This window comes from Desmodus rotundus, chromosome 4, assembly GCF_022682495.2.
Source record: "Desmodus rotundus isolate HL8 chromosome 4, HLdesRot8A.1, whole genome shotgun sequence".
Taxonomy (NCBI): domain Eukaryota; kingdom Metazoa; phylum Chordata; class Mammalia; order Chiroptera; family Phyllostomidae; genus Desmodus; species Desmodus rotundus.
In genome coordinates, this window is record NC_071390.1 from 138277375 (window position 1) to 138291305 (window position 13931).

The 13931-nt window shown below is 41.8% G+C and overlaps 1 protein-coding gene across 1 annotated transcript in view; it reads right to left on the reverse strand.

Moving 5' to 3' along the window:
• CUBN (cubilin) overlaps nt 1-13931 on the reverse strand; it is a 244855-nt gene that overhangs the window by 158111 nt on the left and 72813 nt on the right. The window contains exon 28 of the mRNA XM_024575816.3: nt 4318-4468. Within this exon, the coding sequence (XP_024431584.2) occupies nt 4318-4468 (151 nt within the window). The remainder of the gene's footprint in view (nt 1-4317; nt 4469-13931) is intronic.

Sequence of the window (13931 nt, forward strand, 5' to 3'; positions counted from 1 at the left end):
TTGAGAAATCTCATTAATAGCTAGAAAGAAAATAAAATGAAACCAGCCCCCATCTGAGAGGCTGATGTCATCTATCTCCCCAAAGAAAAGGCTACCCTTTCCTTTGTGAAAATCCAGGGTGACATCACCTCCTGATCCGTTGCCACTCAGCCCTTCCCCTGCTCCTGCCAGCTGAGGGGTCCTCTTCCTTTGCAAATATCCCTCTTTCACTCACAAAGCTCCTTGACCTTGTTTGTATGTGGGATTCCATTGCCAAGTGAAAGCGGGCCTCTGGGAGACAGGAGAAGAGGGGTGTGCGCAGCTGGCTGGGAGGGAGGCCCCTATTCACACAGCTCGTGGAAAGTTCTATATTCCCTTCAGCAACCCAGGCAGAGGCCCCCTGAGGCTGAATTCAGCCTCTGGACAATGCTGTCAACACTGAATACTGTGAACGGTTCAGCCAGGCAGGGCAACTGTGGCCATTTCTTTCTTTCCAGGGTGGGACTCCCTTTGATGGCTGGAATAAAGGCCAGGCAGTGTGCTTTAATCTCATGTCTACAGCGCCACTTTAAAAATGGGCCCACAAATAAAGCCTGATTCTAGATCCATTTTCTCAGAGCAAATAGAAGGTTTGTGCAGTCAACAAAGAAGCACATTTCACAAACGGGTTTATTTATTAATTGGCAAAATGAATTTTTTCTCAGCAGCAATGCTCAGAAAATGAGGTGTCCGGCTGGGTGGGCCCTGGAACTTGAACCTGACTCTGAGATTGAGTCTTGGAGAGGTGTTACAGAGACAGTCATTTTGAATCAGGTACACGTTCACACATTCATGTGCACACACAAACACACATTCAAGAATATTATATTACTCTATAGTTTTTTTAATTGAAGTCTTGTTTTCTGACTATAAAAGTAATATGTATTTATCATACAAGTTCAGTCACATCGAAATTGTGTTAGTAATTTCATTGTCCAGTTGAAAAAAACGTATTCTCCCAGTCACCCACAAGCTCTAGGAGAGCAGGACCCAGGCCTGCTGGTAGGAGTCACACACTGTCCCCAGCTCTTACACAGCAAATGGCCCAGAAGAGTTCCTTAACATCTGTGGAATGAACACTTGGATAACTGGGAAATCAGATTTATGTCTTCCATTTACTTCCAATGAGTAAGAAGTGTGGCAATGTGTCCCACTGAAACCTTTTCGCAGATCCTCATCTATTCTGTTGGCAATCTTCTCAGGCCATTATCTCAAGTTAAAGACCTAATTCACATGCAAAGTAGAAACACTGTGTACTTGTGGCACTGCATGACTATAGTATATAATAAGTAGTTAATTTTGCACAGATGTAGATCACTAACCATCCTCTTCCAGAAGATTCTTCCCATGTATTTATAGACAGTGGGTAACGCAGAGTTAATTCTTTTTTTTTCCAGTTCTGGTCCCAGCTGGCAAAAATTTGTTGCATAATTCTGGGTCCAAGCTTAGCAAGTTTTCAGCAAAGTTTTGAAATAGTAAACAGGAAAAGACAATAGACAGAGGGTGTCTTTGACTTCCCTATGAAGACAGATTTCAAATGGAACTGATTGAAAAATATTTTCCCAAGAAAAACACAGCGCTGTCAGCAGAGGAGTCAGCCATGTCTAGCATGCTGTCTGGAAGAACCCAGTGATACAGTAATCGGTTTGGTTAACAATGACCGCTAAATCATACTCCCTAGGGTGGCCTTGGCTAGAGCAGCCTGGAGGGGAGGGGAAGCAGCCCATGGAGGAGGAAGACATAACCAGCAAAGTGAACTCCTAAAACTCTCCATCCTTGAATTACTTGGGGAGGTTTTTAAATTAGCAACAGTCAAGGTCCCACGGCAGACCAATGGAATCCTGCCTCTGGAGACTGGAACCCAGGCACAGTGCTCATTACAAACTACCAGGCAAGTTGAGTGTATATGTAGGGCCAAGAATCACTCCCTTGGGCCCCAAGGCCCAGTCTCCTGGTCAGCATTTCTAACTTTCCATCTCGTGTCTCTTTTTCTTTTTTTTAATTCAGATATTTCCATTTATTTTTTGTTTTATTTTTTATTTATTTTTCTTTTTTCCACGTTTTTTTACTGTTCAAGTACAGTTGTCTCCATTTCCCACCCCCCACCACACCCCGCCCCCTACACCAGCCATCCCCACTTCCCACCCTTCCCCTTAGATCACTTAAGCAATAAGGTTCTTTTTCTTGCAGGGTCCCCACTCTTATATCACTGACATGGAAAGATTGAAGACATTATTCTGCTATTATTATAATGAGCCCTGGGAGCACCGCAAAGCTTTCTCTAGATTCAATGGATGCTGCCTTGCTATCATTTTATTTCTTCAGCATAATATCTGCTCTTGACTAGCTCCTCCCAAGTGTGGTCTACAGAATAGCGCCATCCGCATTACCTGGGAGCTCTTAAGAAATGCAGATGTATGGGCCTTACCTCCGACCCCCTGTATCACAGTCTGCATTTTAACAAGTGACTCATACGCACATGCAAATCTGAGAAACCCTGCTCTGGAAAAACCCCTAGCCCTCGCAAATCTGGGTCATTTTCCCAGATTTTCCTGTTTCTTCTAGGTCTTTTCACACTGCTTCTAGTTTCCTTAGAATCACACAATTTTTAAATCACGGGATATTAGAGATGAACTGTATTATAGAGATGAGTCAATCCAGTGCCTTCATTTAATAGGTCAATAAATTGACATTCCAAGGTTAAATCTACCTACTTGAGAAAAGGATAGTGGAGGACTTCTGCAGGCTTAATCATTACAGTTCATTCACTTTGGGAATTCACAATCTGTATTTCAAGCTAGAAGTGGCTCCGTGGATACCCACTGAATAGTTTTTAACACTGAAAACCTCATTCTTATTTTTTAACAGAAATATACTCAAATCTCCAGTTTATAATATCAGAATGTCTAATACTTAAATATATAATGGGGCTATTCAGTTATACATAGCACCGAGATTCCCATAATAAAGGCACAGTCACACTAACAACCCCCCAGAGTGAGCCGTGACACACATTCACGCCTTCACCTGTGCTCACCCCGATTTTTACAGTAAGGCCACGGCCTAGATGTCTGTGTGTGGTTCCTGGTCTAACACTGCAACTCCTCTTCTCTTTCAAACTGATTGAAACAGACCAGTGAGCCCTAGAGCCTTGGTTGAGAACTGCCTCTATAATTTTCACCAGGACTGTAATTTTCAAGTCTGGGTCACTCTAGGAGAGTGGGTCTCAAACATTAATCACCAGGGAGACCAGTTAAGACAATTTATTGGGCCTCCTTTGGAGTTTGTGATTTTGTAGGTCTGGGATGGGGCCTGAGAATTTGCATATCTAACAAGTTCCAGGTGATTCTGATGCTGCTTTTGGGGAAGTATGTTTAGAGACCACTGATTTAGGGCTCTTTCTTTTTAGACTGAGCCATGTGAGGTCAGTCAAAAAATTTCAGAACTCTTTTTAAGAATGGATTTTCATCTTCAGAGAAATGATTATGCTACCTGCTTTCTTTCTTTTTTAAAGATTTTATTTATTTTTAGAGAGAGGGGAAAGGAGGGAGACAGAGAGGGAGAAAAACATCATTGTGAGAGAGAGAAACAGAGATCGATTACCTCTCACATGCCCACAATCCAGGAACGTGCTCTGACTGGGAACCCAACTGGCAACCTTTCGGTTTGTAGGCTGGTGCTCAGTCCACTGAGCCACCCCAGCCAGAACCCTGCTATGTGCTCTCTGAACCACCCACCATTGCATAGGTGGGCTCTGGCAGGCCCCTACCTATGTGGCAGGTATCCTGACTTAGTGCATCACTAGCATGTGTTCTCTGCTCCTGCTCCCTTTCAGTGCAGTCCTTGCCACTCCCTTTCTCTCTCTGATTGACTCTCATTCTTTCCCTTCTAGCCTATCATTCCTTCTCTCATTACTGTCAGAGTAAGCCTTAGATCTCTTCCTACTCCACTCCCCCATCCTACCTCGCAATCTGCTTGCCACACTCAGGTACAGGTCTTCATCCTTAGAAACTACATTCTGCTTCCTCCTTTCCCTTAATTTAAGCAATCTATCGCCATAACTAATAAGCAGTTATCCAAATCCTGTCTACTCTGATGTCACTTCCTCTCTTAGCCCTACAAGACTTCTCTCTCCAAGAGCCACCAATATCTGAGTAAACTTTCTAAGGCCTAGCACCAGATCACTGTCCTGGCTCAAGTAGTATTGATGGAATTGTTTCCAAATACAGAACTGGAACGGGGACAATTCTCAGACAAATAGCAACTACAAAATATGACTGAAGTCGGTACTGGGCTTACCGTGAATGAACCACTGCATCCGAAATCCTCTCTCATGGTTACCAACCCCGTCCGTATGGAATAGCACTTGAAGAATGGAGCCTGTGGTACTCCCTGAAGGCGGCATATCTGTTCCACAGTAGCGTCCCGTCCTCCGTGAGCCATCATAGAGCTAAAATCAAAGAGAAACTTTCCAATGTAAACAAACTTCACATGGTTTGTCGGATGGAAAAGGCAAAGTCTACTCATATAGCAAAAGCTGTTCTTTGGCTCCAAAGTTAAGGTTTAATCCGCTGAGGTGGGTTGAGTATAGGATGCTTAACATAAGAATTCAAAACAGCAAGTTATACTGCAGGAGTTGTAGGGCTGATTTCTAAGCCAAATAACCTGGAAATCCAGATACTGTTTGGCTTTCTGTCAGCCGAGCAAATTCCCTTCAAAGTATCATCCAGACACAGAATAAGGGAAAAGTAGGCTGAATGAGATATGTTGACACATTGACACACAAGAGATGTTCAATAAATAATAGTATTATAATGATAAGATATGAATTTCTAAATAAATACTAACAGTAAAAAACAGACATTTTAGAAAATTATGAAAAAGGAAAATAAAAAAATCCCATTGAAGATAATTATTGTTGATAATTATGGCCATCATTTTTTCATTTGTATATGTGTATATATGTATGAGCATAGGTATATAAGTGTATGTATAAATTTGGTCTACACATTGTATTGTTCCCTGTTTTATACTAAGCATGTCATTAAATTGTCCATGTAAACTTTTTGAATGGTAGCATAAGATGTTAGTAATACATTATTTATATTATAATTGTTTTTCTTCATTTAGATAATTCCAATATTTTTGCCAATATAAATATTTGTCTAATATTTTGAATTTTCCCCAGGAAAGATTTCTGTAAGGGAAATGATTCAAAGAGTAAAATCTTTTTTTGCTCTTCAAGTACATCATTTAATTTCTTACCAGAAAGTGTATGCCAATTTACCCTCTCGCCGGCAGTTAACAGAAATTTTTTTGTGCAGTGGAACTTTGGCAACTACGACTATTGTTTTTAAAGCTGGTGCTGACAGTAAAAATCTGTGGGGCTTTTTAGTAATTGTCTTAATTTCTGGTACTTTGAGACTGAAGTTTTTTTTATGTTTATTGGTCAATTATATTTCTTCTCTTGGAACATTTCTGCTTAGGCCTTTGCCCATTTTCTCACTAAGATATATATACATCCTGTTAGGCACCCTTTACCTGTCTCATTTGATAATTTCATCAGATACACAGCTTTAAACTAAGACATAAATAAATAAATAAACCTCTCTGCCATATCCCCACAATCAGGGACGATGATCGGAAAACTGGCTTTCTCATGACTCAGGCCACGATGTTTCCTTTTAGTCTCTCAACGCTGTGAACCCTGGTCCCAGCTCCCCTCAGGAAGCGCGGCTCAGGACAACCAAGCGGAAGATACCTGATCACAGACTCGGGAGCATCGCAGGTGTAAGACTGCGGGGGCATGTACGTGTTTGCATGTGTCTGTAAGGGACATGCTTAATCTGCATTCAACAAATGCCATATTGACCAAATTATTCCTATTTCCTAAATTGTGATGATGGAAGATACTGTTTGAAGCATACTGATTTGAGCATGAAAAACCTCAAATCCTGCAAAGCACAAATTCTTCCCTAATCCCTAGAGTCGGTCATGTGTAAGTTTCTCTTTGAAACGCCTCAGCTCTTTACTTGAGCTTCTGTGTAAGGATGGTCACACTCCATTGCATTCTAGCCGTAGGCACACGTGTCTTAGGTCCCTCGATGACCGTGAGCTTCCTCAGAGCCCAGACCGCCCCTGCATTCCCCTCAGCACCTCGTGCAGGGCATCCTCCTCGAGGGAACACAGTGATTTCCCCACAACTGCATTTACTTTAAAGGGACTTATCTGCACTGTTAACTGAGCCCTGCAGTTAGATACATATTAGGGCCTTACAGTCCTAAATGTCAGCGTGTTCCTTTTAGGCAGCAAAGCACCTAAATCCTTTGTGGCCATTCTGTGAAGTGGGGCGGGGCCTGGTCAAGACCATAATAAATCTCAGATTTATAAATCATGGCTTGTCTCATTCTGAGTTTTCAAAAATGGCTGTGCAGTAGACATACATCCTTGTGAGAACCGGGGGGAGGTCAGCAGAGATTTAAAAAGAAACTCGGAAACCTATTACATCACTCACTCTTAAGTACTAACCCTAAGCATTTTAAGCAAAGGAATAAAGATGAGATTTATTTTTCAGGTTTATCACTTCAGCTTCCTTTTAACTTTTTTAATACAGCTGCTTCAAAAGTATAAATTTATTATCAAGTTCCTAATATTCTAGATATTTAACAGGAGCCATAATGAGGAGCAAAAATAAGAAAAGGAATAAAGCAACATAAAAAGAACGTGTAAAAACAACCAAGGCCCTTGGCCTCAGAACGGAGGCCCCACCATCTAATGTGGGAGGTGGAGGTGGGAGCGGAGGCCCATGTTGCAATCTGTTTACTGCTAAATTACTGCTTCACTGTAGGGCATTTATCTCAGCTCCACTTTATTAGATTCAGTGTCTGAATTCCAATTCAAAACTAATTAATACAAAAATAAACATACTGTTCCCAAGCAGAGGCATAATAAGCAAGAAAACACTCTACTGTTTTCCACTCCAAAAGGCTCATTCTTAACTTTGAATTGTAGTTCAGTGACCAAACCTTTAGCTATTTCATTTTTATCCAGCACAGCTTAAGGCAAGATTTCTCTATAGCCACGGTTGCTCTAACCTTGATGGATCTGCTGAAATACCAGCTAGTGACATTTGGAAGAACCATACGTCAGGTTCTACTCAGGGTCATAAGCAGTACTTTTGTTTCCCAGCTCAGCAAGGTTGAGAAACCTGACATTTTCACATAACTTTGAGGAGACTTTTTTTTCCCTTCCGGAGGGGATTACTTCACTGAAGGGAAGCCAGGAAAGCAGTTCTGAAATAACACATTGTGAATGGGATAGGGGCAGCAGTAAAGGAGTGGGTTTGGGGGAGCACTGATGAATGACAATTAGTTTCTTTTTGCCTTTGGAAGGGACAGAATGATACATTAAAATAAACATCAAATAGACACTGATGAAAATGCTTAAATATAATGTCCAATAAATTGATACATTAATTAGTATAAAATAATACCTCTGTACAAAAAAGTCCTATACCCCCAATTCTATGTCCTAAAATTTACATGTAATTAAATCCAGGGTTTTTTTCTTTGTATTCACGCAGATGGCTAATGTCACCTCTACAATTCATTCCAGTGTGAATTTACCACACAAAACAGGAACAGTCATTTTTCAAAGTATACAAATACCAGTAACCATGACAACCAGTCAGAGCCCTCTGATTCTGTTTTCAGAGCAAAATGTTAACCACAGGACATTCCAGCTGTGACTCATTGCAACTACTGGCAAGCATTGGTCCTTCTAAGGGTATGATTTCCCCTGCTTTTGGAAAGCCTAAAGATTCTACTAGGTCAGAACAAATATTTGAGGTTGGAATTAAATCCATATAAAGGCAACTAGTAGAAAGTAAGAAGAGAAAGAGTGAGAATCTCACTTTGAATACGCACATTTAATTTGTATATCGTGTTTAGAGGTTTTCTTAAATATCTGAAATGATGCTTATATTTTCAAGGTAGCCATTAAATGTATCTTCAAATGTGGATTTGTATTTATACAAAACCTCTTTTGTAAAATGTTTGCAGGTAGTCCTTTAAGGAGTCTATTCATTTAGGATTTTTGCGGTTTAGGTCCTTCCCCCACCCCAAAATATCTCAACCACTCTTAGGACATTCAGAGAGGAAGGAAATCTCTTGCCTAGCCACATTTAACAACTTTTATCTACTTCCTTCACATGGGTTTGATCATTTGACACACGCATCGGCTGTCTGACCACTAGTGACTTCCGACTCCAGTTGCAGCATGAAATGGTTTGTGGATTCCTACTCAATATTAGGGTGGAGGACATAAAGCCAAAAGCGCATCACTGACAGAAAATCTGACTTGCCATTTCTGTAGGACTAAGGGTTTCATAGGTACTTCACAGGTCCCTGGACCTCAAGTCTGGAAGAACCCAGAGGCAGCTAATGTTCTCTCAGTGGGAATCAAGTGGATAAATTGTGAGCACTCGGAACAGAAACATGCTCTTCAAGTGCCTCTTCATGACTAAATTGTATTTTATTTTGAAAATTTGTGACGTGAATAAATTAGAACTAATTGTCCCATAAGTATGAGTTTGGATGTATAAATTGACTTCTAAACTCATTTTAGAAACACAGTAACAACTAAGACTCAGCCCTTTCTATTTTTGATTGGCATCTAATTCATACTTTTTTAAACTATTGTTTTTCTTATTTGAAAATTTTCTGGGAAAAGATTCTTTTTTATAGTGAAGTATTAATTTTAAGAGTTAATTAAATACAGTCCATGTAGATAAATTAAATCAAGAATTTCTTGGGATAATGTCATTAAAATATGGAGAAACTTTGAGAAAAAAATGGTACATCTTCTACTATACATCTTTAGAAACTCCAAAAATGTTATCCTTCAGTCTAATATGTAATTGGGATAATTCACCTGCCATGAGGGAGAGCTCCAGGTGCAGTAGAGAATCCCCTAATAATTGTAAAGAACACAAATTCTAGTCAGTGTGAAGAAGATAGTTGAATTTCTAAGAACTATATTTAACAAGTGCATACAGTAGTTCTTGAAAGCCAATGTCTCTAATAGAAGATTGGAATTGAACTAGAAGCAGGAAAGAAATTTTGCTGCGGGAGCACAGCAGGGCAGACGCAGTGATCGGGGCCCAGGTTCGTTGTTCAGTCCGGCTCTGACATTTGTTTAGGTATCATATTGTGCACATTACTGAACCCCTGTAATTAAAAGTTCTTTATAAATTTGGCATCATGATGGTTCTTATATGGTTGTTTTAAAGAGCAAATGAGACCAAACATGTACGAGATTACGTGTGAGGACTGGCATGTGGAATATGCTCAAAATGTTATTCTTACTCCTGGTTAGAGGCAAAGGAAAGCATTTTTCCCAAATAAACCAGTCCGGAAATAGCTTTGAGAGAAAAGCTATGATGCCTAGCGAGAACTCGAGCTGACTTAAGTACATTTCACCGAAACCAGCCCTGACTGAGCAGACAGGGAAGCACGAGCGATCAGTGAATCACTTGTGAGGAGACAGACAGCCGTGGCTTGCAGCTCGTTGCTAAGACAGCCCAGTGATACGTGGACACTGAGCCCACTCCTGACGGGTGGGGTGCACAGCCCAACACAAAGCATATCGTGGAGAAAAAGTAAACATGGTGTGTGTGTGTGTCGGGTGGAGGGGATGGTGGCTCAGGATGGGAGATGGCAGTGAAGGGAACATTAGAAAATTTGCCAGGGCTGCCCTGGTGAAGTGCCTAGGAGAGACAACCGGTGAGAAAAGTGTCTCCATGTGTTTTTTCCTGTCACAGACTCCTCTGCCCTTTCTGCCCCGCCCACCCACAGTGCTTGCTGCTTCACCGAGGGAGCTCCAACAGGGTGGAGATTGGTGAATTCTTGGAGTATCTCTTCAGATGTCCCCACCCTGAAAAACAACTGTAACAGGATCCATGGGAACTGCCTCACTAGACCACTTATTAAGAATGTTATTGCCGAATTTTACTCACAAATCTTCTGGATAAACTTGGCACTTCCAGAGTTTACTTTAAATTTGAAGGGCTTTGAACTGTTCCTGTAACAACAGTAGAAATTGCCAAACAAGTATCGTAGAGTAGAGCAAAATGCTCCCCTCGTGGAGAAAAGCCCAGCGGGCAAAAACTAATCAAACTGTGGGGCACAAATTAGATGAAAGTTGAAGAGGAGAGCTAGCAAGCAGAGCATGGCAGACTCTAGGTGGCTCCGTGATGGCCCCAGGAGGTAAAGTCTCGTCTACGCATTAGACAGACATGAGTAGAGCAAGGACAACAGGCCAGGCACAGAATGTCACCAGGTAGAAAGCCCCGGGTGCTTAGCAACAGGCAAAACTGGGAAAACTAGGACCTTGCCCCCAGGGTGACTTTCCTCCCCTACCATATCCCTGGGCATGCAGTTTAGACCCCTGACCTTTGCTATTATTGCTGGTCATGTGGTTAGGACCCTTCCCGGACCCTTCTTCCCCTAGCATGCTGCAAGTCCTGCATTACACTGCCTGGGAGGAGGAACAAGGGGGCTGGAGAATAGCCTCTCAGGACTCCCACACAGGCCCTTGCACCACCACTCCCTCCGGCATTGAGACCTCAGAACAATGAGGTTCTGACCTGCATCAAATGATCTCAGAGGCAGAGCCTTGCATCTGTTGACCACAGAGACAGTTTTGCTCAAACTAGAGATGACATTTAGGTCTCAGTTGTTTCAGCTCCAGGTCCGGAAAAGCAGCAAGGCCAGGTTGGGTGACACCATGGCCGACATCAGGACCAGCTGCGATGACTAATGATGCCCTGCCGAAGTGCTGACCAGTCAGTACTGACCACGACCCTGAAAGGACACACCTGGAAAGCTAATGAATATTCTACCGAAATCCTCCCTTGAGATCTCCCCTAAACTCTTGGCCTTTAAAACCCTCAGGAGAAGAGCCCAGGGCGAGCTCTCACTCTCTAGACCATTCCTGCTCCACTCTTAGTGCCCAGTGTACTTTGCTCTCTTTCTCCTAAGCTTCAAGGGTCCTCCTTTTACCTCTGTAACTTGTTTGCTGAGCCCACGCCCAGCTGGCTCACTTTTCCTACTTCTGTGAGTTTCTTAATAAACTTTCACTGAGATTTCAGTTCCTTGGCTCTGAATTCTTCTCTCTCAGCTGAACTCAAGAACCAAGGTTGCTGAACTGAGGTCCAATCACCAATAACAACTGGTGCTGTTTCACGGCCAACAATTAGACCCATGGCCACGCACAGTGTACTCCAACGCACAGGCAGACATCTTCCCACAGGCGCAGGAAAGCCATGCAGCCATGTGCTGAGCAGGCGGGGCAGGAAATGTGAAATATACGTCTAAAATTAAACCATTACTCAGAATGCTGGGCATTGCACGACAGCATGAAACCCACCAAGAGACCACATTCGCAGTGACTCTGTGTCACTCAGAGTTAGAGTCTGTCTCAAACACAGACCAGAGTCTCCTTTTCAGGCAGTGGCTGGTTGTTGCCTGCTCTTAATAGTGCACTTACATTTTTATTTCTGCTTTCTTCCTATTACTCATTCTAGAAGCCACAGAGGCTGATTTGGGTTGGGATTTTTTTTTTCATTTTTAAAAATCATTGTCTAATCATGATTGTGTGCAAGAAATGTAACTACAAGGATGTTTATGCCTGTATTGTTTAGAACAGCAGATATGTGAAAAGATTCTAAATGCCCTACAACAAGAATTGGTGGCTGCATTTCGATGCTGGAAGATGCAGCATCGTTGTAACTGACATGGTCTGTCTAGTAAATGACCTGGAGAAACGTTCACAAGCTCTTGCTACGTGGAAAAGGAAGTCCTTCTAGGATAGTATGTACAGGATGATGCCCTCTTGCATATTAACATAAAGTAAATACATAGGGGAGACTACAGGAAATAAATACAACCAAATATTATCAGTAGTGATGTAATGTAGGTTATTTCTATTTTATCTAGGCTTTTCTAGATTTTCCAAATTTCCTGCAATGACTGTATGCATACTCCTGTGTGATCAGATAAGCTTATTTTTAAAGCATTATCTCTGGGAACCGATTGACATAACAGTGTAGGTGGGCACTGGTGATGTTTTTCCAATCTCAAAATTTCATACCCTTTTAGGTTCTCAGCATCCAGCTGGTCTAGTAAAAACATAGTATTGTCTACCTCCATGATCTTTCATATGTATCTCAAGATTATGCAGGAAAATTAGTTCATTAAACTGTTATTATGTAAGGTCATCTCCCCCACTATTCATTTAAAACCATATTTTGTCTCCAGTGCTTCCTTTTTTATAGTAACTAGGTTTTTATTCTTAATTAGACTAATTCTTTATTAAAAAAGAATTTCTTCAGATGTTCACGGACCGAATACTTCTCACAAGCCTACGCTGTGCGAGTCACTGTAGGGGTCTAAGTGCCATCTCCCTCCCTTAGCGGTACGTGAAGGGCTTTGCAAGCCAAGCGCACTCTCCCATGGGCACACGAACGTTTAATTCCACAAACCGCAGCCTTCCTTCTGCCAACTGGACCATTACAGTGAAACACTAAACATTCTTTAAAAATTATTCTGCCTCCTAAAAGCCTCACCATCTGCTACCGATGGACTCAGCAACAGGAAGGAATCTGGTTTGTAGACCAGTGTGGAATCACAGGATCCTGAGCGGGGAAGGCTCTGAGAGCTGCCACGCAGACTCTGCCCCAACTCAGGGAAGGTGGGGAAAGAACGCCTGGGAAATAGTAAATATTAGACCTAAAGGGTAAAGATGCCAGTTTAAAAAAAAAAACTTCTGAAATGTTACAATTGGAAATCTTTCCTATTTTAAAGCAGACAATCAATGCAATTCACCGAACCCATAACAATCTCCAATGTTAAAACCTAGCATTCTGATCAATGTGTTTACTCATGCCATGTGCCTGTTACAGGGTGGAGGAGACCTGCCCCTTTCCCGCCTCTGGTGGCCTAGTTCAGCAGAGCTAGGTAAGGACCACCAGGAAAGGAAGGTGGATAGAGCACTTTTGAGTGCTGAGCATCTAAGGCAATTTTTAGTGGCTTCTGAGTAGTGTGGAAATCATCAGTACTTCGGATTATTATTCATCCTGACTCTGTCCTTCATGTTTGCGAGAGTACTGAAGGGAAACACAGTTTCTTTTGAATCTGAGAGCAGAGGCTCTCCTTTGAAGGCTGGTGTGTTTGCCTCATTAACTGCAGCAAATTAACGCAATGGCATGAAAATTCTTTATTGCGAGGGATGGTCAAAAATGAACAGCATTTCCTCTTGAGAAAAGGGATGTTAATCACACTGAAATATCTCTTTTTAATGTTTATAGTTAAATAACATTTTACTCGGGCAACTTTAGACTTTTAAAAAACCTTATAAAATGCTTCTTATTACCCTTAATGACACTACAAAGTATTTGTCCTAATTAACCAATAGATACACTTAGTTACCTTGAAACTCCTTTGGAATCCAGATCGTGCTTAGTGCAATGCTAGATTCATGCCTGGTATAGAGACATACAGTTGTTTGGTATACTCTTGTCACTGTTGGTGCAAGTTTTTGAGTAGCAGTTGTACTCAGAACTGAAATAACTTATCTCCGAATTCTAAGCAAAACGCCAGGCGTCTTAGAAGCAAACTTTCTCCTACAGACAGTTCGGGAAGCATGACTCATCTGCTCAGGAAGCGTTTGAGGAGGCGCCATGGTGATAAAAGGCAGCTCAGACCCGCTGCTGCTACGACATAAAATCATGTCTGCTTCCCTGCAGTTCTCCAACTAGCCAAGAGGATTTTAACTACCACACTTCTTAGATTCAGATATAGAATCCCTGTGACTTTTGCAGGACGGCCAAGACTTACTAACAAGAGCTGACAATT